This window comes from Chenopodium album, chromosome 21 (assembly GCF_948465745.1).
Source record: "Chenopodium album chromosome 21, dcCheAlbu1.1, whole genome shotgun sequence".
Lineage (NCBI taxonomy): Eukaryota > Viridiplantae > Streptophyta > Magnoliopsida > Caryophyllales > Amaranthaceae > Chenopodium > Chenopodium album.
In genome coordinates, this window is record NC_137854.1 from 38,211,339 (window position 1) to 38,238,110 (window position 26,772).

Genomic DNA, 26,772 nt, shown 5'->3' on the forward strand with positions numbered 1-26,772 from the left:
CGTATGCGTATTGTATACTCATTAATCCTTTAACACACGCGCTAAAATCCTTCCCTCAAATCACAACCCTCTAATAATGGTCAATTCAATAAATCAAACACGTGTCAAAATCTTAACTAGCGCGTGTATCAATTTTCCTATGTTGCGCGTGGTATATAACTAATCACATTAAAAAGGAAAAAATATAAAAATTAAATAAATTTTTATTTCTTATCTTCAACAGGCGGCCATATAATTTTTATTTTCTCTCTCCTCTGAAATTCAGACCAAATACGCCATTTACATATTTTTTTTCAGAAATTTTTATTTTGAATTTTCATTTTCCAATTTTCATTTTTCATTTTTCCCTCTTTCACTTTCTCTTTCTTCTTTGGAGGGAAAACGAAAAAACTTTCAAATCTTCAAAAAAAACTCAAAAAAGTTTAAAATTAATTAGAACTATTCTCAGTAATTCTTCTATTACTTCCTTTAAATTACTGAAATAAATATTGGGTTTTTGTTTTTCTCTCTCCTGAATTAATTTTTTGTTCTGGGTTTTCTAAAGAAGCTGAAATCGAGTTCAGGTACTGTTGATTAGCTCATTTTAGTTCACATTTCAAGTTTAAATCTTGGGTTTTTATCTGGGGTTTGAAATTTTAGGGTTTATATTGGGGTACATTTGAAGTGTTTTTCAGTAATTTGAGGAATTTTTAAGTTTTTTGATTATTTCGGAGCTGATTTATTTGTGGGAAATCTGCTAAAGTTTTAGATTATTTTGTTTAGAGATTCATGGAGTAATTAATTATTAGCTCATTATTCAGTTGTCTGCATGATTTGAAATATTGAAAGATTTGTTCCCATTTCTGTTTAGGAAGCTGAATTTGTAATTTACACTGGGAAATCATATAATTATATTGGGTATGAGATTAATCATTTAGTAATTAAGATTAATATTTTGGGGTGAGATGTATATCTGTAATTTGAACTATTGCAAAAGGAATTGGAACTAGGATGCATTTTATATATTTTTTTCCCAGAACTATTTACTTGTTTTGAACTCATATTTTGTGGTGTTGCTGTGTAATCTGCTAAAAATAGAAAAAAATTTGGGCTCATTGTAGTTGGTTCTGGCATGCGATTGCTTGATTGTCAGTAGATAGGCTTAAGAATGAAACTCAGTAGCTTTTTCGCCTTTCGAGGATTTTGAATCATGTAATTGATGCAAGTAGCAGTATTTCTTGTATATCTCTTTGGGTTATTTTGATATATATGTGTGATTATTGGAGCTGATGCATATGTATAACTTTATGAGTATTATTTATTCATTTTTATTGTTGATTTTTGTATCTACCAAATTGGTAAGTTCTTTGGTAGGAGACTCTTGAAGTCTTATTACTTGTGTGGTAGATTAAATAGATAACAACGAAGTCAAGTGGGATATTATTTAAGGTCTTGTACATAAACTTGCACTACATTTTCAAGCAGTTTCATTGTAGCAATGTTGTGTTAGGCTATCTATAGAATATCTATATTTTTCTTCGCCGTGATCCATAATCTCAAGGGAGATATTTGGTTTTGCAGCTAACACCCGAATTTGGTTTCTGACTGAAGTGTGGTAAATAATAAAGTCCAAAGCATTTTAACTTTGGCAATGCAGACCAAGAAGAGAGTTTCTTCTAAAAGTTCGGCTCGAGAGCCTAACAACACAAGAACACTGAGATCTCAGAAGAAGGTATCTGAAAATGTTCGAGTTGTTGAAAAGAAAGGTGCAGATTTTATCACCTCATCTGCTAGAAAATCAAACTATGGTAAGAAAAATCCCATTTTTGCTAAAGATATGCTGTTGTTGCCTGATATGTCATCGCCACTGCTCTACTTGCATATTCCTGCTGCTGTTTCCTAAAATTTAGAATCTCTATTATATGCAACAGAATAGACATTATTTGACAGTGTGTGATATGTGGCGGCATATGGAGTAGTAATCTGTTGATATCAAACTCATTTATCTAATACAAGCCTTTCATATCAAACTCATTTATGATTTATCTGACTTCATGTTTTGTATTCTGCAAATGTTTCAACCTTGATAAGTTGCTTTTATCATTTAAGCTATGATTTTCACAGAATCATGCTGGTGTTGTTGCATGACCTATATATTGAAGTATGTGTCCATGTTTCAATGGGGATTCTACTGTGGCAATGGTTATTCAAGTTGTATGCATTAAATCTTAATCATTAAGTTTTGTAATATGTGTTTTTAGTCTGTGTTAAATTCACCTGTCCTCTATTAAGGCAGTGCACTGAAATTCGTCCCAAATAGAAATGTGAAGATGTCCAGGACTCCTTATTTGAGTTTGTGTTCATTCACTTTCGGGGATATTCAAAATTGAGCTTTGGTTTTTTGTAAAGACCTATGCAAAGGTGAGCTTTAAAGAGCCAGATCTGATGTTGTTGATGTTTAGCTGGAAGCTTCAGAATTTGCAAGTAATAAAAATTATTAGGACTACATGTAAAAAATTATGTTTGAATGTATTCTTATGAAAAAAAGGACATTTGGACCTTCCAAGCAGCACAAGATTTATCACCTATGCAACTCTGCACTTTTGTGAACTCACTATTCTTTCTCCTCATTTAAGTGTAAGTCCATAAGGTACAATATGGCTGATAGGTTTTTTTTGGTGCTAAAAATGAAAAATGTGTGATATTATTTGTTACTCTCTAATAGGAAAGGAAATCTTTTAGTAAAGAATGAAATGAAAGGGTCTAAAAGATGTATTTGGATGGAAACCAAATAACCAATAAATGCAAAAAGCGTAGATGGGAAGGGAAGTATTAATGTGTGATGATGAAAATATGCTCTTTCTATTCTTTCCATTTCTGTCATATTCACCTTCTTTGTATCCTTTTTTTTTTTTTTTTTGGAAAACCCTCTCTTTATCTATTTGTCCAATTACTATATTCTGAAATCTGAATCAATAGTGTAGCACCAGAATTTTGTGTTTGAAACAGACATTAGAGTTTAAAGGGTGGTTGGTTGGGTTTTATGGATCCAAATACTTGTATTATCTGGTGACTTTATCGCAAATAAATAAGCAGATGCTGTCACAAGTCAATCACAACTCATGGACTGATGGATTTTTCTACAAGTGTTTTAGTGATTGCTTATTATAATCATGCTGCAATGTGATTGCCTCCAATGTATGGAAACACAAAATTTTACTAAAGAATGGTGGTAGAGATGTAACAACTGCTTGACAATCTTGTTGGTTTATGCATCATGTTTGACTACATTAACAGATTCTTTTCCATAGGAACCAAACAATTGTGATTATGCATTGAGGTTTGACTATGTTGTGAGTCATCTAATATTGAACCAAGACAACCATGGTCTTATAATAGGATAATTATGTATTAGCAAATAATATATAAGGTCAAAAGCTTTAGGTTATTTTGGTGTTGGTTAACTTAAGTATGTGATTTATATGGAATGAACATTTAATTGATGTTAATTGGATGCATAGAGGGAGTGCACATGTATTTGCAAATAATATTTAAGGTCAAAAGCTTTAGGTTATTTTGGTGTTGGTTAACTTAAGTATGTGATTTTTATGGTATGAACATTTAGTTGATGTTATTGGTTGCATAGAGGGGCTGTGCACTCTGGAGGTGTCCAACAGACTAGTCTCAGGTTGTTCCATGAATCCATGTGAAAAACCACCTTTTAAAAAACTGTTATAAAAACTTCCCAATTAAATTTTTCTGTTGTATTCGCCACCAACAACAGCACAAATACTATTGAATCCTTAGTTGTCAAAACTCAATTTCCTGCTGTTGGTGGTGAATTACAACAAAAAATTTAAATTGGGTGTTTATTTGACATCATTTATTTCAAAAAGTGTTTTTTTCATAAAAACAAGGATTTACAAGGTGGTTTTGACAAAATTTCCTTAAATTTATTGTGGTTACTTGTGGTTATGTTCTGATCAGGACAGTGATATCACACTATACTCTTGTAACTTATAAGCCTTATATCAAGCTCATATCTATTATCATTTGGCTGTTTTTACTTCAGGTAGGACTGTAGCTAAAGAAAATGTAGATTCTGCTACTGTAAGCTTGACATCGACATACAACTTACTGCAAGATGATGCCTGCAATGTATCTTTGGTTCCTGATGTAGTTAGTAATGGTTCTACTGACCTCAAGGTAATTGTTTTTGCTGCTTCTAATATGCTCATAATTGTTGTACACCCTACCCCCCTCATCCTTTCGGCCATGGTGATTTACAAGGGTGGGTTCTCTGAATAATAGGCCTATGCATTGTGCTATTATCTTTCAGAGTTCAGTTTTATTTGCATGTTTATAGTCTCATAGTGTGTATGTGTGCGTGCTCCTGTAAAAGTTAGGGGTATCTTATTCAATCATTTTCCTTTTTACCCTGAAAAGATTTGGCATTATTGAAATCTCCTCCAAGTCTTGGGCAAGGAACTGGAATAATCAATGGAAAATAATAGATAAACAATAATAAGTATATGAATAATATTTACTTCAGATTTTTACTAAGATAGAGGGGTGTAGTTTTTTTTTTGTAACATGTGAGTGCTAAGCTTGATTTTGAGTTTTGACAATTTTTTCCCAGAAGAAACTGCCTCTTTTTTTTTTTTTTAAAAAAAAAACTGATACTTCGTGTATATTTTTTAATTACACCATTTCCCTTTTTAGGAAGTTGCTTATTAACCATTTCTTTATTTGGTATATTTTTTATTTTTACTTTTTGGTTGTGTTCATACACTAAATTCCCAACGTATCCTTGTTCACATGTGATAACAACTATTATTACCTCCACCGTTTCTCTCTCTCTCTCTCTCTCTCTCTCTCACAGTCACATGGACACTTACATATTCCATCTTTTAAACTTTTTCTTAAAACTTGTGCCCATACCCTTGGTGCAATTGAAAAAAAAAAAAAAAAAGAAACAAAACAAAGTATATTTTATAAAGTCGAAAATTGGGAACATAGGGTAAATGAGGCAAAAATATGGAAGGTGGGGAGAAATCCTAAAAAATGGATTGAGCTTTGATGAGAAGGGGTATTTGCTTTTTGGGAGTTTGCCAATTGCACTTTTTTAAGGTTCGGGGATTGTTTTGACCTGAAATTAAGGTGAGTGTCTTAAGGAATTCTTGTTTGTGCCAGTGACAAGGAGGAGCATTGTTTACATATGACATTGTTCTTGCATAATTTGTTTACATAAGATATGGTACGTGTATATTTGATCACATAAAAATATAAAACTTGTTTTTCAAATATAAATCTTGAATCTTTTCTATTACTAGATGAAAAGGGGAAAATATGAAAAACTAAGGAAAGTCAAAAAAATAACAAAGGAAAATTGAGTGGTGATTTTTCATCAATAATGACTATTGCTGTCAAACATGAGATGATATTCCATATACTTTCCATTAAAAAAGCTTCATTCATCCCATTGAGATTGAATAGGTTAAACAATCGACTAAATTCAACAATGATTGGTGTTAGGGATGGCAATGGGGCGGGTCGGATGCGGAGGATGGCACCTCCACACCCGTACCCGCCTAAAAATTTTGTACCCATCCCCGCCCCACCACCCCTGGCGGGTCCAATACCCACAATCCATACCCGCCCCGCCGGGTACATTGTAGGATCCATCCCCGCCCCACCACCTGCTTGGATATCCATACCCGCCCCAAACCTGCTGTAAAATGGCAATAAAATCACACTGACAACAATAATAACATTACAAAGTCCACCAGAAAATTACAAACTCATTATCATCTTCATCTACTTCAATCGGAGTACAACTTGCAGATGTTGATGGCTTAGAGATATTGGGGACACCATTTCCACCGTTTGATGTCATTACTCCTTGAAACAATGGAATATATATATATGAGTAAAATAAATAATCCTTAACTTAGACTAATTATATGCGAATGTCTACTGTAACCACCACCCATAAACACTACAAAACAATGTCTGACTTAGTGACATTATTTATGCTTTCATTATTATTTATTCCACCAAATAATCACATGAATACATTAATTATAACAATTTATTTGAACTAACCTACTGATTTTTCACAAGCTAAAAATCTACTGTGTTTACTAACTTTGTACAAAACTTGCTTTTTAATTCTTAATTAGGTTCCTCATTCTAATTGGTAAATTTATTTCAGCATTTCTCAAATTCATACATTCCTATAATTGAGAACTAATACATACGAAATAAAATTTAAATAGTGATTTAGTGGGTATTATAATTTGTCTAATATAATCATACTAATCATCAGATCTTAACCTCTTAAATAAAAAAAAAAATGCAACATCAATATAAAATCGACAATTAAAATTACAAAGAGTTGATTCTTTAATAGATCTAGATGAATTTGTTCCATTAATAAATTAGAATTCAAAATCAATCAGAAAATCAAAATAATTAAATACGAAAATAATCAAGAATCAAGATAAATACCTTGGGAAAGAAGATGTCAAGATGAACTGGACAACAATGGTGATTGAGGGAAGGTCGCGACTCGCGAGGAAGAAGATGAATGAGTGAGGCAGGGAGTGTTGACTTGTGAGGTCTTGAGGAAATGAAAGATTGAAAGAGAGTGAAGATGGCGGCTGTAGAGGAAATGAAAATTTAGGTTTATGACTTGGGTATTTGGGTGTTGGGCCTTTCATAAGTATATTCTAAATTCTTCCTGAGGTGGGTATTAGGTGGTTAAGGGACGGGTCTAGGCGGGGCAGGGCGGATCTAGGTGGGGCGGGGCGGGTTTGGAGCGGGTCTGCTACAACCTCCATACCCGCCCCACCACCCGTGGCGGGTTTAAGTTTTGGACCCATCCCCGCCCCGTCACCCGCCAAACCTCCCTCCATACCCGCCCTATTGGGGCGGGTCTCCCATTTGACCCGCCCCACTGCCATCCTTAATTGGTGTTGAGTGACAATCACACAACCAAATATAGTATAATATGATATAAAATCAATAACATAGTAGTTTGGTAAGTTGGTGAGTAATAAATTTGGGTATGGCACCTTAATAGCACCCCAAGACCTCGTGATGCCAAGTTGGTGATTGAAACCATTTCTTGCAACTTTTATATACCATATAGCCACATGATTGAACCAAACTCAATTCTTTAGACTCTTAACAACCTATTGGTAGAACTATTATGGTTCCAAATCAACTTATATGACCTGGGATACTCGACACATCCACTTTATTTTAGATAATTTCCCGAACTTAATTTGAAGGTGTGGATTGTAGCTTTCAATTTTGAGCAATATTTCGGATCCGGAAAGGAAAGAGTTAATGGTACTTTCCATGAACCTCATGACACTTTAGGAGGCCGTTTGGGTCGTTGGAAGTGTATATTTTGCCTCTAAACTATTAATTAAGTTGTTGGCTTATATACTTCCATTTGTTAACTCAAGGCTACCATGTACCTTTATGTGACCAACTAATGGTCATATATGAATCTAAATAACATCATATGACCCTGAGATGAATGTCTACCATCCCTTGAAATTTCGTTACCGGTTCTCAAAATCTCAAAAAATGGCTCAATTTCTTGTACTATAACTTTCAAATTTTGTTTACCCTTTGTTTCATGCCTTGTGATGCCTTGCCTTGGTATTGATGCGTTGCCTTGCCTTGGCCCTAAGGGAAGCCAAGGCGCTATCCTCATTTGTCAAAAAAAATTGGTGTTTTTTTAAGATGAAGTGCTTTCCTTATGTAGATACATAAGTTAAGAATTTTGGAATATCTCGTGTAGCTATGGTTTGATTAGCGGCTTGAGTCCAAATCGTTATTTATAACAATCCTGCAAAGTGGAGCTTATACAAATAGTATTTTGTAGAATGAATAGGTGAAAGTGGAGCTTTTACAAGTAGTATTCTGTAGTTATGCTTGTGTTGATAAAAGGAGAAATGAAAAGGTTTGCTTGATTAGGATTTTTAAAAGAACTGCTAATTTCTAGAAGATTGCCACTAGGGAATTCTACATTGTTATCTTGGTTATGTAAAATCGTAAAGCTTAAAGGTCTATGTATTTAAATTTATTTGACATTGCCTGTATCTGCTCAATATTTCATAGGAACGGAATGAGGAGAGTGCTCATTGTGACTCGGGTATCTTTTCACCATCATTTCACTTGTCCAAAAGTGCTGGGGAGGATATTTCAGAAACAGGTGAGTCCTAGATATATTTCCAAAAGGGCAAGAATGCAATCTTTCATCTGCTGTATATGCTTGACTTAGAGTAGAATTCTTTGGTTTTACAATTATAAGTTGTTGTGAACATATGCTTTTCCAATGCAAATTCTAATTATCCAGATACAAAAGAAGCCTGCATGTCTTCAGAAGTCTCAGCGATTTACCTTGCTATGAAGAATTCAAAACTGGAATGCTTGGACGAGTATGGACAAGATTCTGTGATGGTTGATGCATCTGTGGAGGACGAGGAATATTATGAGGATTTTGATGATTTTGATCCGTACTTCTTTATAAAAAATTTGCCCGAATTGTCAACAGTTGTTCCAACATTTCGCCAGATGCTGCTACCTAAACAAACCCGTAGATGCCCCCCAAACACTCTCGTCTTGGACCTTGATGGTATGTAAGGATAACAGTGCTGGAGAAAGTCCATATACTGTATATTGCATTATGTGGTTCCTTAACTTATTTGCTGTGTTGTTCGGACTCGGGAACTCATCATTCACGGGTATGCGTCAATTCTTAGACCTGACTACTCTATGGTAGAAAAATATACAGATAGTGTCCATACCCCGAATGTGCTTGAGGCGAAGTATAGGGCCCGAACAACATAGCTTGTATGATAAATTCAGTGTGCCAAAGATTTACATCAATATGTGTTCTCTAACTGAAAGCAAACCTCTTTTTCCATGGCAGAGACATTAGTCCATTCAAGTCTTGAACCTTGTGGAGATGCAGACTTCACATTTACTGTCAACTTCAATGAGAGGGACCATACTGTATATGTCCGATGTCGTCCCTACCTTCAAGATTTTATGGAAAGGGTTGCCGGTCTTTTTGAGATAATTATTTTTACCGCCAGCCAAAGTATTTATGCTGAACAGCTTCTCAATGTGTTGGATCCAAAGAGGAGGGTCTTTCGTCATCGTGTGTTTCGTGAATCATGTGTTTATGTGGAGGGAAACTACTTAAAAGATTTATCAGTTCTTGGTCGTGATTTATCACGTGTTATTATAATCGACAATTCCCCGCAGGTATTTGTTCTAAACCAGCCTGTTTATAGCTATACCATTTTCCTGTTGTCAATCTTGCCATTGCATTGTATATTTGTTGCCAAAATTTTTACAAAAATAATGTTTTTACTTAGCATGGTTTTCAAGCTATCATTGTATTAATTTGTCAGAAAATTTAAGGCAAGTTTGTCTGATGTAGGCATTTGGGTTTCAAGTCGACAATGGAATTCCCATTGAGAGTTGGTTTGATGATCGTTCAGATCAAGAACTACTGCACTTAATTCCATTTCTCGAGAGCTTGGCTAGGGTGGAAGATGTTCGGCCATTGATTGCCCAAAAATTCAATCTGAGACATAAAGTAGCTACAGCTGTTTATCCATCTTCAAACTCAAATAGAGGGGATCCATTCGAAAGGTAAGCCTGTCTTCCCTTGGATGTTCGGCTTTAGCTGTAAGACCAGTATTCTCTTCTTTTGAGTAAATTTTCTTGTGTCAAAGTGTGTCAATTGTAATCAAGTAGCTGATGAAAAAACTTACTGCCTATCCGGGCACTCAACATTGTAATCTCATGTTCAAACATTTGCAATTTCAATTCATCTGAGCTCTTTGTTTTCGGGCATAACCAGATGATATAGGTGACCATTAAACTTCACTATAATGCATTGTGTCAACATGAATTGTGGTCCTTATACCTTGTTCTGATCAGTTAATAAAATCTTGTTTCTTGTACTAGTATTATGAGATATTGAAATCAATAAACAGCTACAATGTCAAATTTATATCAAATTTATTTGATAATTTTATCATTTTATTTGCCATATGGGCTTACGGCCCATAGATTGGGAATCGAGGCCGAACTGCTGTAGTGGGCTTGGAAGGGCCTTAACCCAGCCGGACCATGGCCTGAGATAAATAGGTAAATATAAATACGAAGTAAATAAATTAATTAAGGCATGGTATTTATTTATATATATATTTTTTTTGTGAAGAATTAAGGGATGGTAATCCAAGAAGATATTTTTGGAGAAAACTTATGTCTGTATTCAACATCTGCCACATGGCTAAACCAACAGTCTCCAATTTCTCCACCACACATACATTTCTGCCCGCAATTTCCTTTGTTTGTTTTTTTCAGTGTATAGGTCAATCAAATCAAATTCGGTGTAAAAGTTATCACAATATTGTCCTCACATAGTCACATGAATAAGAATTTTTCATAATAGGAAGTATTATTTAATTTCTTTTGTTTTCTTACATTTTTTTCCTTTTATTTGACATTAATTTTTATATGTGGTTTGTCACACGATATGACTAGTATCCATAAGGTTATTCAATTAGTGTTCAAGCTTAATTATTCTTGACCAATTTGATCCAGTTTTAACGAATTTGAACAAATTTATTGATCCAAAAGTAGAAAAAAAAAAAAAATTAACTTTGACCTAACACCACTATACAATCATTGTCTTACTTAAACTCTTGAATTCAACGATAGTTAGTGAATACCTTTGTCCATTACGGAGTAATATCTTTAATTACACTTTTCTAATGAAATACAGTATAAAAACTTCACATTCTTACAATTTTAAATACTTGTATTAACTAGTGCTTGGACTTAGACGATGGCTAGAGTTATTGCGTTATTGTTATGATTTCAATCCTTGTTTATATTTAAATAATTTAATGTTGAAAGTATACTGTAATATGGTAATGTCTTAGCGGTTGATATTTTAGTCCCTAAAATTTTGTATGAGCGAAGGTCTTTGATAAAACATTTTGAACTTTAATCTTAAAAGAAATACTAAAGCGTTACCATATTAGTGTGCTTGAGTCCAAGATACAGTAGTATTCCGACTCTTTATGTTGTTCCACTTTGCGTGTTTGGTGACAAGCTAAAATTGAATATGTTGACTAGTTGATTGTAATAATTGATTTGATTTACTGATTGTATGAAGGCATTAGTTAATTGCTTCAAGCTGTTTGAGTATGCAAATAGCCAATAGACTAATCGTGGAAATAAGTAGTTGAAATCAGGTTTTAAATTAAATGAGAATATAAGTGTAATTTCACCTTTAATATATTGAACCAACTAATGAAAAAGCTTCTTTAAGGAGCTTAAATAACGGCGGTGGAATAAGCTCTTCAAATCAGCTCACTACCAAACACTTTAAATTAGCTTATTTAGTGGTCATAGGTAATATTGGTTTAGTAAGCTACTTTCGACCTAATAAGCTCTTTATGAAACACCTCCTTTGACTTGTTTATCTCATACTTCATACTTCCTCCGTTTATTTTCTTGACTTGTTTCATTTATTACGTTTGACAATACAGAATTACAACCATCAATAATTTGTTTTTCATAACTAGTAATTATAAAAGTTATATATTATGATAATATTTTTTAAGACAATACCAATAAGATCCCAATATGTTTTTCCTTACACATAATTTAATAAAAGACGATTAAAAAAAGAGTGATAGAATAATTTAAAAGTCAAAGCGGGTTAGTAAGTGGGTTTAAATCCTCTGTCTCATTTTTCATGTTCCATTTGTGTTTCACTTAATATTATTGGTTGTAATAATTACAAGGTCCCATTTCTCAAATTTTAAAAGGCAAATAAATATTTTAAGAACCAATTATATTTAGTGGAACACCAGTGGGACACAAATTATGTAACAGATGATTTTCTCCCCTAGTAATCATATACGTACAAATATTCTGAGAAAAAAAAATAAAAATAAAAAAAAATAAAAAATAAAAATTGGAGGGAGGAGCAGAGGAGTATATAAAAAGATTCCAACTTTTGTGGGATCCAAACTCAACAACCTCTTAGGATTCATTTTCCACCATTAGATCATAGGAATATTATAGATCTTTCTCCCCTTTTCTTTCCACAATACAAGAATATAATAATCATATTACCCCAAAAACATCCATCTTAAGATTCCTCAATCCATCCTTACATCATTTTCTTCAAGAAACTTCTGGTCATTTCGATATTGCCAAGGTACAATCTTTCACTTTCTATATATTTCAATTAATTTGATTTGGGTTTTAAAGTTTTAATTCAAAAATTCTAAATCTCTGAATTTGTTTTTCTGGGAAAATTAAGATGGAAAAGAGTGATGAAATGAAGAAAAATAAGCAACAAGAATTGAAACATCTGGGTTTTGTTAGAGCTGCTGCAATCAACACAATCGTGTGGTTGACAAATCTTTATGATTATGCTAAGATTAATTCTGGGCCGTTGAGATCAGCTGTTGGTACTGTTGAAGGTGCTGTTACTACTGTGGTCACTCCTGTATACAATAAATTCAAAAATGTTCCTGATCATCTCCTTGCTTTTCTTGATCAAAAGGTATAATTCTGTTTTTTTTTTTATTTATTTATTTATTATTATTATTATTATTATTATTATTATTACTACTCTAAAGGGTAGTGATGTAGACGAGATTTGATTTATTTAGTTTGGTTATTTTGATTTGTGTTGTGTTTGCTTTCCTTTTGGGTTATTGTGTTTTGTTGATTGTTTGTTAGTTAATTGATTGTTTATTGGATTATAATTAATTATCATTAGGATTATTGATAGAAGTTAATTAATCTTCGAAGGTTTCAATTCATTTTGGTTGCTAATTGCGGCATATATCCCTCATTTCAATGTTACGACAATATAATCATATTTTATGTGTTATGTACTTCATAAGATGATCGAGTCTGACACTTGGACACATACCTATTTTTAGTATATTGGTACTTATTACAAAGACGTTAACATAACTACATAAGCTAGTTTGGAGTTTGGACTATGATTTTGGTGATTTCATACTTTTAACTTTGTAAGTTGTATTTGTAAAGATAACGTTACTGATTTGCTATGTAGATTTTGATCTTTAATCTTTCAGATTTGTGAATTTTAAGCTTAATCTTTATAGTATAAGCAAAAGCAAGTGATGTAAAAAATTTGCAGCTTACTGCTAAAGAAGCACCTTATGGGGGTAAGTTAGTTATTGCAAATTGCCAAATTGTAGTGTCAAACAAGTACTGTTTGATGTAGGAGTATGAATATAACAAGAATTTCGAAACTAAGACTTCTTTCGTTTCACTGTTATTCTCCTTATCGTAACTTATTAGTCCTTATCATCATAATTCTGTAAGGTGAAAGCCGAAATAGATCATTTTTTATGTCATATTTATGTAGCCTCTGTAAGCCAAGGAAATGAAATGACTCAGAAATGTTTATGATTCAATCTTCAGTTGTAGACCGAAATCCTCTGTTTTGTTGCCCTGTCTTTTACTGCTTATTGTGTTTATCGGTTGCAAGCTCATTGTTATCAATTCGCAAACATTGATTATGATCTGTAACTTGTATATTTACAAATCTTACCAGAATAAATTAACGATTAAGAAATCTATTAAAATCAAAAGTAGTGAAATATAACTTGTGGGATTTGAACTGTGTTTGTACAGGTTGATGTAGCTAGTGCCAAATTCGATGAGCATGCACCTCCATTGGCTAAGCAAGTGGTAACCCAAGTCCACATTGTGATTGATCAAACGACCCAACTAGCCAAAGAGGTGGTTCACCAAGCCCAAGTTGGCGGTCCTCTAGCGGCAGCCCAATATGCTGCCAATGAATCGAAGGAGTTGGTTCTTTATCAATCTGTGAAAATCTGGTCAAAGCTTGACAAGTTCCCACCCATTCACATGGTAGCCGAGTTGACAATTCCAACAGCTGCATACTGGTCTGAAAAATACAACAAAACGATCTCAAAATTAAGAGGGAAAGGGTATGATGTATTCAGCTATGTTCCATTGATACCGATTGATGAGATCTCCAAGGCTTTTAAGCAGTCGAAGGGTGGAAATGAAGGTGAAGTTGATCCCTCAGCTCGTGAAGTGGCCGCATCACAATGAGATCTATGTAGTCTAATTTTCTATGTTCTTCATCTGGTTTTAGCTTGCTAGAATTATGTACTGTTAGTTGTGAAACTCTTATGTGAGCAAACGTTTGAAGCTTTGGAAATATTGTGTACATGGAGATTAGACATGCATCGGTAAACTGGATCATGCATTTCTTCTGCACAACTTTTCCATGCATGTAGATTCACATAAGAAAAACTTACCTGGGCACCATAAGATTGTAAACTTATTTCGTTTAATCTGTAATTTCCTATTCAACGGAGCTCTTTGTTTTCAGGCGCAGCCAGATGATATGATCATCGTTAGACTTCTCTGTTATGCACCGTGCCAACATGAATCATGGATGTGTCTGTCTGTTCAGGGAAACATCTGAAAAACTCTGGAATCTAAATAATTACAGGCAGATGATCAAAGAAAAATCAGATAATGATTCAAACCTCCAAATTGCATTACATACAGTATACACACCTCTTGACAAACCCCTTATTGTTATTGCCCATGCTCCACTCATGGACAATCAAAGACCACATATCTTCATTCCTTATCGAAAAACTAGGAAGTCATCATCGTATATGAGCAGAGTTCAACTTGAAGATGCCATCGGACACGTAAATAGCTTCCCTGTGGTATGCATCAAATGGCTGGAAGGCCTTGAAAAATAAAATGAATGACAATTAGAACCACATATGATGATTTCTTTTCTTTGTTGTCAAATGGATGCCTTAGCTTGGATGTAGCACGTCTAAGGTAGTGCATCAAAGAAATCTAGAAGAATACCTAGAAGACTACTTGATGGGAGGCTAAAGGAGGTTCAAGATCAGATGAAAGATCTTCTCTTTAGGGAAGTTTTGTAATTATGTGTATTATTGTATTTAAGTGTGGAATATTTTAGATAGAAGTAGATAGTTTATGGAGGTGGGAAGCTTCTAAATTAAACTGAAAGCTAAAATTCATGCTTTCGCACCAATTACTAGAAATTTTTCCAAAAGTGAATGTGGAGTGGCTCGGAGTAATAAAGGTTGATTTGGAATCATAATACGTCTACTAATAGGTTTACAAAGTTTTGAGAATGAGTTCAATTCAAATTTAAGGCTATTTAATTTTAACGTTCCATTGGTAATCAAAATTGATAGAGATGGTTCCAGTCATCCCAAATGGCCTCCCAGAATCACCATAATCTATTCTTTTCCGCGTTTGGAAATGCCAAAAGTTGCTCGAAATTAACTGCAAGCTATATTCACGCATTCAGACCAATTTCGAAAGTTAATTTTCCAAAAGTGAAGTGAGCTTGTAAGATGTTTCCAAGGGTTATAAAGGTTGGTTTAGGAATTAGCTTAGGACCCTAACATAATAGGTCTATATATGAAGGAGGCCCAATAATGAGTTCAATTAAATTCTGGATCTACTTCTGTCCCAATATTGGTCAAGAGCAACAAGAATACGAAGTACAAGATTACTAGAGATGGTTTCAACCACTCCAATACGCCTTCCACAGTCTCTAAGATTCGTAGGAAGCAGCAAGGTTATCCACGTTTTCGGACCAATTTCGAGAATTTTTTTCAAATGTGAAGTGAATGTGAAGGGTATCCCCTACAATCATGAATATTGGTTTAGACCATAACATACCTATCAATAGGTCAAATTTGAAGATAATACAATGTTCATAAGTTTGTTTACTATGCTTGATAACAAAATATTCAAATGACAAAAGCTATCAACTTGAACTGTAATTAACCAATATTAGTAATTTTATATTGTTTTATATCAATACTGACATTGATGCACGTATAGTGTATCCTCCAAAACTAGTATTAATATATATATTTATCACGTATTAAAAAATTTAATATACGCCATATATGTTGAATTGGATAAACTTATTAGTAACGAAAATATAGTTGCCATCTAATAATTGATTATCCTCGACTAATTAACCAATAGATGCCAATTCGAGGAATATGAGAAGGGAAAAAAAAAAATGTAGAAGATGAAGATGGAAATTTGAGATGGCGCAAATCCTAAATGGGTGGATATAAATTTGGATGAGTGGCTCTTTTACACTACTTTTTTTGGCTCCATGATAATCTTTCGTTTTTGTAAGAGAAATTAAGAAAAAAAAAATAATAATAATAATTATAAAGAGGATGGAGCATAAAGAAAAAGGAGTAATTGCTTGCCACAATAGTGGGGTAACAAATTTATTCTTTCTTTTTCAAATTGTTATGCCAATGAGGTGACATTTTCATCTTCAAGCAAAGGGATTAATTAACCTCAAATTTTAACCATACTTAAGGGATATGTTACTTAGTCACCATGCATAATCACGAGGTTGATATTATTGAAACGTCTAAAAGCAAAAGTTATTGTCCCCATATTAATTTATTTTGTTTTATAAAGTTTTTGATCGATGGCTAGATATATGCTTTATCCGTTTTTTTTAGTCATAACTGTAATGTAGGAGCAATATATGGCATAATAGGAGATAATTAAGATAGAGAAAAAAAAGGGGGGGGGGGTGGAAGAAAGAGATATAGAGAATAATCATAGTTTGAACTTCAAAGTTCAAATAAATTAAGTAATGTTGGAATAATTTCTAGTTTCTCAAAGAAAAAAAAAATTACATAGCTATTTAAAAAGAAGAGTAATACGCTTTAGAAAATACATATAAACACTTTATTACAATGTCTAATTAGATTAATCATGCGTAAATTAGTGTTATAATATTTAAGACTTAATATTTTTATTTATTTTAAAATCTATTAGCAATTTCCTATAAAGAATCGGAGAAATTATATGACATGTTAGTCTAAAAGCACAAGCAAATTGGATGATTATAATTTACCTAAGTGTGTGGGGGAAAAGGAACCACCATGATATGCTAGGATTTTCCCAATTGGCAACTAGCCACTAAAAATTCAGCCTTTAATTAATAACATCATCAAAAATTATGTGGAGTACTCTTAATTTTATGGGGACATATTCACTTAAGTGCGACTTCTATACTTTTTATTCATTGTGTATATCTTTCTCCCAACATATATGAATGTAGTTTCATATTTAGGGACTTATTGACCATCTCATTAGGTAAGTAATTATGTATTTGAACATATATGTATGTATGCATCATATTTGATTATTAATTAGTGTTTAGGATACTCGATCTTGTTGCGAAGCATTATCTATATATTTGTCTTGGTTTAGCGGTTGCAATTGTATATCATGTGATCAATGGTAATACATTTTTACCCAAAAAAAAATATGTTATTCGTTTATTCTTTTTTATTACAACATTATATTTGAATTTTGCACTCTTATATTTATTAACATATTTAAAGTTTATTTTGAAATATATTCTCGAATTAGTCTCAATGTATATGGGAATTGTCAATGAATTGTCAAGTATATATCAAAGTTCTGCATTAACATACATATAGTAGTCAAACTGGTGCAACTAAAAACCGAATGAACTCATAATTACAAATACAAGTATTAAATTTAGCAATTATAAGATCAAGATCTCATGTTAACCTTCATTTATACTTGAAAATAATGTGTACGGTATAATAGTGAAAAAGTGAGGAATATTTACCATTATTATGCCTCCGTATTCGCCTAATGTGGAGGATAGAGAAAAGAAAAAGGTTTCAACCACCATGGCACCATGAAGAGCTAAGAATTATATTGCATGTACCTTTTAGTCCCAAATCTCCAATTTTTCCTTTGGTGTATAATTGTTTGTAAAGATTCCCATGTCATGTCATTATATCAATGCTTACTACTATTTCCTTTTTGTCAAACAATTATTTTAATTTTATTTATAATCCAAACACCAATTTGAATTTAAATAAAGATTATTGTAATTTTAGCTAAACACCAAAAATAAAATTATAATTTTCCTTCTTGAAATGGTTTTTGAAATTAATGAATTAGTAAATCAATGCACATAACACATACATACATACATATTTCGTTTAAGTGGCTCATTATAAAGAATCATGAACGTGTGTGGATGTTAAGGGTCTTTTGAGCTTTACTTATTCTTGTTGAAATAAAACAATACTAGACCCAAAAAATTCAGACCATGCCAAAAATTATAAAGATAATAATTAAAATTAGACATTATATTTAGACCAATTTAATGTAGAGATTAATTTTTTTTAGAAAAACACCAATATACTACGAGTAGTATTTTGACGTCATGAAAGATCCATGGTTGTTAGAGATTGTCAGCAGCACATATACCACAGACTAAACTCATCTGTAAGTCTTCAAACAAATTAGCCAAGACTTCAACTACTGACCTTTAAATGCCCTTCCTATGACCATTTTTTTTGGACCCATCTACCTCTAATTTTTGGGGTCATTATTTTTGTTGATTTTTCAAAATTATCTCATTACATCTAGAAATTAATTTGCTTTATTTGTAGAATTTGTTCACTTCCCACACAATTAGATCCTCTCTTTTCAAAGCATACCTAGTTTTTCAATATTCCAATTTCTTCCTTCTTTTTACACCTAGTTTCAATTTGGCTTAATTGACTTATTTGTGAAACTTCTAAGGTGTACTAATAAATGTTTAACAGGTTTATTTTATGAGGGTTAAGTGGTTGGTGTTGAGGTGCACACCTTCTAAAATTTGGATGGACACGATTAAATTTTCACATGTTATTATACGGCATAGCATAACATTTAAAAATATTAGGTAGTTACGCTATGAGAGACAATTTGCTTGGTACCTATATGTTGTATAATTTAATTCGCCGCTATAAGTTATGATAATTAGATGTGATTTACATGTGAATATTTATATTTCACCTATATATAACAATTACAATTACGCACATGATGGTTAGTACATGTAATTCTACAGCCTACGCACATAATGTTTTTCCAAAAAGTAAACATATATATGAGATAAGGTCAATGTATATATGTAAGATCTTTTGACTGGTTATAGCGTTATTAGCTCTTGTTAAGGCATTAAGCTCTTTAAGGTTGTGCCTAAGAGAGACAAAACATGATGTAAGGTTCAAGAAATTACCGTTTATGATTACATATTGAGAGACAAAACATAATGTAAGGATTAAAAAGTTACCATTTATGAATACATATTGAGAGACAAATTCATATCAATGAATTCATTGGTTTAAAAGTCTTAAAAGGATTTAAGGAAATTTGACACTATTTAATCAATAATGCATATGTTATAACAAACATGCACATTAATGGAAAAAATTTCAGCTACAAGTTATACCAACATTGTAAATATGTGACGAGGACAAGGCTATATAAAACGTGTTCAATTTATCTTTGAGTTGTATCGAATAATTATGTGTATGCTAATTATTAATCATAAATGTCCCCATACTTGACAAGCTAAGCAAAGTTCGAAATCCTGTAAATCAGATTATTGATATGTTTAGGGCATTAAACTTTATGTTATGCTTTAAAGAGACAAATTACGTCATAAAGTTTTAGACGTTACTGTTTGTGATTGCATGATGAGAGACAGATCTGTACATCTTCATGTTAGTTAATACACCGCTTTAATTGAAAATTTAAAACAAATTGTCAGTACTCGATTCATAAATGTATACGTTACATCTACATGTATGTGAAGAGGACAAAGTTATATGATACGTGTTTAGATTATCTTTAAGCTTCATCAATTTCCCTAGGCCATAAACAAAGAGACAACTTCATAAGAAAAATCAAATTTAATACGATAATTAATTAATAACTAACCAATCACAGTATAAATATAGCTAGCTCTAACCATTAATGCCTCAATGGTACACTAGTATCTCCATACATGATTCATCTCACTTTATACATGCACACTTATTATTTAATATGCACCCTTAAATTTTAAACTTACATATTTTCAAAATTTGAGAATTACCAAGTTGAATAAGTTGATTACTTTCCACACTTGGGTATACCAATTCTTTTTCCTAATATACCTAATTTCTTCACTTCTTTTTCAAAATAATGTGATATTTACTCACTTTTTCCATCCTCCCACTATCAAAATTATGGTTGGCTCCCACCCATCGACAACCCAAGTGCCCACTTACTCCTCCATGTTTCATTCTCCACTTCTCATCCCCCCTTTTTAGCTACATGAAAAACACTTACCTTACCATACCAAACCAATCTTTGGTCAATTCAATCCCCCAAAATTATAACTCAAAAACAAAAACATACTCTTTTTTGACCAACACCACTACTAAAGCAAAAGCCAATGACCCTAAGAAAAAAAAAGGACTATTTTGCTATAATGATACTACTATTTACTTCATTGGATCCCTTCTTTTCTTCACATTATTACCTAATTTGACTATATATTTCACAACTGGATGTCACTAATAGTTATTCGCAATGTTATAAATAATTCCCGTGATTTTAACCTGCTTTTCTTTTTCTCGATTCCTAGAATAGCATGTATTTACTCCGATTCGAAAATGCAAATATTGTCTTAACATTATTTAACAATTAAGCTAAAGATGAAGAAGTGAAGAAACTAACTTCTCTTTCCCTCAAAGCTAAATGGCGGGCTTAAGCAAAATTCTTGTTTGGTAATTCATCCCAATCCCCTTACCTAATATTTTTCTTCAATTTCTCTAATAAGGTAGACATTAACTACAACGTGACATCCAAAACTAATTCAACTAATTTTCTGAACATATAATTTGTTTATATACAAAAAAAAGAAGGAAAATAATAGAAAAAGACGAGATAGTTGTTGTTGATTGAAAATTTTGTAATTAAGCTAAGTAGTTTAGCTTAAAAAAAAGTACATAATTTCCGCAAAAAGGGAATTAAATCCCTTTCTCTATACAAAGAAAAAAGAAATCCCCCAAAAAAAGGGCCAAAAAAAAAAAAAAAAATTCCGGATATTTTCGATTCTTTACCAAAGTTTAACACCCAAGTTCAAAGTTCTTCCTACCCCTTTACCCAAATTTAATATTAAAAAAAAAAAAAAATTAATTCCCTCCTTTCTCATTTTAAAACCAAAATTTCTTTTTCCTTTTTTTCTTCCACTTAATCTGAAATTCCAATTTTACCCTCCGTATAACCACCCATTCACCCAATGTCCCAACCCAACTCATGTGACGCGCCACATTTTCCGTCACAGTCACAGTCCACCGTTACCGTTATCTATCATCATCACCGTCTATTTCCATAACCTCGTTCATCTCATCGTTATCGTTATCATTACCGTTAGCGTCACCGGCTATAACATCCTCATCGTTGGCTTCAACCCATCTTGGCATAGGAGTACACTCTCCCTTATGCCTCAACTTCCAATCCAGCGCCTGACAAGCACGTGAGCAGTAATTCACAGCCCCACATACCGAACACCTTCGAAACTCATGCTTACGTGTCTCCGGTCTACCACAACCGGCATGTGAGCATAGCCTTAACCCTGGTCCGGGGCTATCACCGGTTCGACCGGTGAACCACTCGGATAAGAAATGGTTCGCTGGGTGAGCCTCTGGTGCCGGAACATTACACCCGAAATCACTCAACAAAGGACACCCAACCGTTGACGCCACGTGGCGGGACCCGGTTGGTTGGGGTGACGACGAAGACATCCAGTTGGTGGACCCTGAGGCGGTGCACGTGATAGCAGCGGCGAGCTCACGTGCGTTGGCTTGGACGAGAAAACGACGCCCTTCGGCGACGTTTTGACGGACGCCGTAACCGTCTTGGAGGCAGTGACCGAGTTCACGGAGAGCGTCCACGTGGCCTAGGAAGGCGGCACGTGCACATAACGCGACTCCGGCGCGTAAGTCTTTGTCGCTCTTTGTGCCTCCGCTTCCGTTGAACTGAATCACCGCTAATGAGTAGAGAGCTTGCGCGTGTGAGTTAATCGCTGCTTTCGCCATTAGTGATGCTCCGCTTCCTCGGTTTTGTAAACAGTAGAAACGAATCTGTTACAACGGAAATTTCACAATATTTTCAGCAATTTATTTAATTAATTAATGTTATAAATAATGAAATTAATTTTTAGGAAAAAATTTTGGAGATTATTTTGAGGATTTTTTTTTTTGGAGGAGAATTAATGGAGGAAATTACCATGCCGAGAGTGTAGCAGGCTTCAACATTTCCGGCATCGGAGCAAGATTTAAGGAAACGATGAGCAGATTCAGACCAATTCTTAGCTTTAATGGCGAACGTTTTCGGCGAAGCTTTTGATAACACCATTGAATTTAGACCTAATCCGTTCAATCTCTTGCAACTGTTAAAAAATCAAATCAATTCCAGATCAGAAAAACTTCAATTCCTTGTAACAGATAAAAATTGAAAGAGAGAGAGAAAATCAAATCAAATCAAAATCAACAACATTAACATACGTTATGAGTACGTTGACGAAATCCGCAGGACAAGAAGCTGTAGAACTAAGCTTGCAAAGAATCGAAACAACAAGATCATCCGGCAAAGCGTCGAAGAAATCCGAACCACCGGAAGAAAACTCCGGCGAGATTTTGGCTCGTTTCCGGCAAGGAACCGGCGGAACAAGTTTATCAAAACAGGTATAAAGAAAATCAGTTTTATCATTTTCCGACGATAACAACGATCTCTTGTTACCATCACCGCCGCCATTAACAAAACCTCCATTATTATTATTGTTCTTCTTCTTTATGACCTTCATCTGTTTACTGCCATGGAAGGAGAGAGTCACGGTGGTGGTGGTGGTGGTTGCGGCGGCGGAGCCATGGATTTTCGGGTAGCAGAGTCCTCTTCTTGTTCTCATTTTTTGTTTATCTTTATTTAATTTTTTTTTGTTGATTTTTTGAGGAGTTTAGAGTTTCTCTCTCTACACAGAGGAAAAATGCTCACACACAGAGTCACAGGAGACGACGAAGAGGAAAAAGAGAGAGTGTGAGGGTTTATATAGGCCAGCTAAATCAACAATAAAATAAAAAAAAAGGGTAACATGTTGTGAAATGACGGATTTAGCCCTGTTCTGTTTGGTCTGCTGTGCTGTACTGTAGTTTTTATTAAGGTGGTGAAAACAGAAGAATTATGGAATGGTCAGAGGGCGTTGACTGGGGAATTGTTGGGAAGGAGGAAGGATGATTGTGTAACAGTATTTGGCATTTAAGTTTTTGGGATTTTATTTTGACTGCTTATTTTTTGTACCAATATTTGGAGCACAAATTATATTGACTGGTAACTGAAAGGCAGGGGAGAAATGTGACAAGTATTTACCACATGGTAAAATGAATTCGGTTGACCTGAATCGCGGGCTAAGCTCTAGACTCGTGTACTCGGTTAAAATTTTTTTTTTTGGTGCTTACTCAGTTAAAATTTTAGTTGTGCTCTTGAGTTTTCTCTACTTAAAATTCCCGATTTTTTAGACAATTATGTAGAAGTAGAATTATCTTTCTGAAGTTGAATCCACTTGTATTAGACCCACAAACCTAAAGCATTATTTGTAGGAATAATTTTCATTGATTTTCTGAGTTATTTGATTTTAACAAAAAAAAAAAAATTACATAGAAATTGGTTTTATATGTTATAGTTACGAAATAGAATTTTACACTATATTATTTTTGTACTAGTAAGGTTGAAGATAAAAGGGTACTTCGTATTAATATTACTAGTAAAATCACCCTTAAAATAAAGAAAATTCTACCACAATTTCACAATTAATTACCATAAGAGCAGATTTACTCTATTATTGCCTCCATAAAAATTATTCCCATATTTTTATTTTCTTATAATGTTTTTACTAGTTATCTAGCATGATTTTTCTTCAATGAAGATTTTTTTGCCTATTTAAGTCATAAATAACATGTTTGTACAAGATATCTAACATGATTTTGCAATAATTATTCCTTTAATTGAAGATTTGCCACATCTTTGTCTTAATTAGAATGTTTTTGAGAAGTAATTCTAGCAAATCCTACTTTTGTTTAGTATGGCTTACAATTTAAACTACCAATGCAAAGAAGAATATTGACAACAAAGATTAGCTGATGATCCACCGCAAGATTGGGGCCCTCTTTTGTATTTTTACAGAGAGAAAAGAGTTGGAAATGTATGAAACTTGTTCATATTCGGTCCCATGGAATATCTATTTGGTATGATTTGTTCTTTTTTATGCTAAATTTATGAACTTTGGCCCATACTTTGCTCTACAACCCAAATTCCAAAAAATATAAATATTATTTTACAAATTTTTTTTGTAATTTTAAAATCAATTCTACCTTAAAATAAACCACAAAAAAGAGGGATAATACATGTATAAATAAATAAATTATTGTTTTCGTGGTTTATGCTAGGCATCTAGACAACCAAAGAAAAAGCAAAAGAAATAAACTAAACATTTTGCTAATTGCACATTAATCATCTTGTTTAAGTTGCTAACACGTTAAGCCAAACAGTATTGAATTGAAAATGTATGAAAGTTAAGATGGGAATAAAAACAATTATATTTGGAATATTTTGAGAATGGTTCATGATTTTTGTTAAAATATTGGTTGACCTAAGAATATCATCTTCATGCAAATTCAAAGCTTATAATTAAAACAATTTAAGAAAATGTCATCAGTGTCGCCCATGGAAGATATTTTTGTTAATGCATTAGTAGCTCAATTACACAAGTTAATGAGTTCACAAGGATAGTTATTGGGTTTTTTTTTTAGTAATAAGAAACATCAATACGGTAATACTTTCACCGTCTTTTTTTTTTTTTTTCTCTACTCATTTAAAATCTTTAGGTAATATAAAAGAGTCAATGTGAAAAGAACACTATAATTTTGCATTATTCATGCTTCTAATTTAAAAAAAATATTATTAATAATTTTATTATAAGATCTCTACTAGTAAATACTAAAATGTATGATATGTCATAATCATACATTTTATCCAACAAAACAATTTCCTCAAAAGTTACATCTTATGGTTTGTATTTGAATCATAGATTAATCACGAAGCACTCAATGCAATTGAGGGGAAAAAAAACCTTTAACTGCACCTTGTAATCGGGAAGTATATAAGAAAAACTATTTTCAAAGTAGTGATTTATTCAATGCGACTTGATTTAATATAATTTGCCGCTTGACTTCCTTCAAAAAAAAAAAAAAAAAAAAAAAAAAAAAAAAAAAAAAATCAATGCGACTCAATGTAACTTATTATAGACAAAACCAAGTTTGTCTAGTTTATTTGCAAACTAACTAAATTTTTTTTTCAAACAAAATACACTTGATCTTGAGATAATATAATTTCAAACAAAATAAGCCGAATATAAATACGTAGGCCTAATTTGCAACGTGCTTTGTCTTGGAGTACTATAGACTATAATGATGTACTGGTGTACTACGGTTAGTTCAACTTATTTGGTTGCAGTACATGTATGATATGAATGAACAAGCAAAAAGAAAAAAGTATGGTACTGTGTATTACCACTAACAAAAGAAAAAGTTTATATGTTTGCTATTTATAATAAGGCTAATTTTTCAGGTGATAGTGAAAATGTTTTCTAATTAGTGCTTAAACTCTCAATCATTTTCAAGCAGCCATTTAACAAGAAAAAAAGAAATGCATGCTGATGCCAGACTTTTGCCCTTGCCCACTTCAAAAGCTATATATTTTGCATTATTTTTTTTTCTAAAGCTTGAATATTAAATACTGTAATTACATGAAATGAATATATTGCAAAGATGTCACGAAGTTGATTAGTGCTTCGTATTATATTATATATTAATTGGTGGAAATATAGGAGTATATATACTATGATACTAAAATTTGATTAGATTATAGCTAGGTCGCGTATGATTTCAAAATGCTAACATGGTGTCATGTCGCCGAAATTTTACCAATTGTTGTCATTTCAATAACGACGCTTTACATGAGTAATTAACTTTAATTTGCTTCTCACAATTATTAAGGTTTCAGCCTTTTTTTAGGGTGTCATTATATCGATAATTGCCCTTGTGAGGTTTCTCTGTATGTATAAGGTTTCAGCCTAGTGATTAAAATTGAGAGTACTTGTACAATAAGGTGCAATTCAAATTCTCTTGCGCTCTTATTTATGAATTTTAAGGCCCTTTTAGCGTATTCACCCTAAAAAAAATTTATGACTTCATTTCTTGCTTAAATTTACCATTATTCACCAATCACCACGTCTCAAAGTTACTTTATAGTTTATACTTGTATTTTTAAATTCTAAAATATGAATTTGAATTTTATTCTAATCTATTATTGTGTACGAGGCTATGAGCTTGTATAGTTTAAATTAAATTATTAGTATAAGTTGTTTTGTCCAGATTAATCAGAATTGTGTTATTATAGATAAGCTGGACATTATAAGACTATCGATTCTAAATTTCTAATCTAACCCTAGTTTTAAGTTGGCCACAACTTAGGTAATTAATTAACTCTTTGGTTAGAAAGGATGATTACCTAATATTTGGCTTTACAATTATTTCTCGTTACTTTTATAAATACATGTATATATACAAAATTATCATGTATTCATGTGCGATTGATCTTGTAAAAATGTGATCTTCTTATCAGTCTTTAATAATTTTAATAAATAGATCCATAATACAAACAAACTACATAATTAACGATCAACAATCCATCTTTTGAAAA

At 32.8% G+C, this 26,772-nt stretch overlaps 2 protein-coding genes across 2 annotated transcripts; one reads left to right on the top strand and one right to left on the bottom strand.

Moving 5' to 3' along the window:
- Positions 1-328: 328 nt before the first annotated feature.
- On the top strand, positions 329-14,425 carry LOC145600785 (uncharacterized). The gene is made up of 10 exons (XM_081656650.1): positions 329-563; positions 1,561-1,787; positions 4,052-4,185; positions 8,116-8,209; positions 8,354-8,632; positions 8,930-9,267; positions 9,446-9,660; positions 12,115-12,250; positions 12,356-12,601; positions 13,711-14,425. Exons 2-10 carry the CDS (start codon positions 1,631-1,633, stop codon positions 14,155-14,157), a joined length of 2,046 nt encoding a protein of 681 aa, XP_081512776.1. The 5' UTR covers positions 329-563; positions 1,561-1,630; the 3' UTR covers positions 14,158-14,425.
- Positions 14,426-19,874: 5,449 nt separating this feature from the next.
- Positions 19,875-23,018, bottom strand: LOC145602440 (F-box protein At1g67340-like). Its single transcript, XM_081658629.1, has 3 exons — positions 22,524-23,018; positions 22,246-22,408; positions 19,875-22,100 (listed from the first exon to the last, which is right to left on the bottom strand). Exons 1-3 carry the CDS (start codon positions 22,922-22,924, stop codon positions 21,321-21,323), a joined length of 1,344 nt encoding a protein of 447 aa, XP_081514755.1. The 5' UTR covers positions 22,925-23,018; the 3' UTR covers positions 19,875-21,320.
- Positions 23,019-26,772: the final 3,754 nt, after the last annotated feature.

Coding starts and splice junctions, on each gene's coding strand:
- LOC145602440 (XM_081658629.1), bottom strand. CDS start 22,924: ATGAGAACAAGAAGAGGACTCTGCTACCCGAAAATCCATGGCTCCGCC. Junction 22,409..22,523: donor TTCGTCAACGTACTCATAAC/GTATGTTAATGT, acceptor ATTTTTTAACAG/TTGCAAGAGATTGAACGGAT. Junction 22,101..22,245: donor CCTGCTACACTCTCGGCATG/GTAATTTCCTCC, acceptor CCGTTGTAACAG/ATTCGTTTCTACTGTTTACA.
- LOC145600785 (XM_081656650.1), top strand. CDS start 1,631: ATGCAGACCAAGAAGAGAGTTTCTTCTAAAAGTTCGGCTCGAGAGCCT. Junction 12,251..12,355: donor GTCATTTCGATATTGCCAAG/GTACAATCTTTC, acceptor GGGAAAATTAAG/ATGGAAAAGAGTGATGAAAT. Junction 12,602..13,710: donor TTGCTTTTCTTGATCAAAAG/GTATAATTCTGT, acceptor GTGTTTGTACAG/GTTGATGTAGCTAGTGCCAA.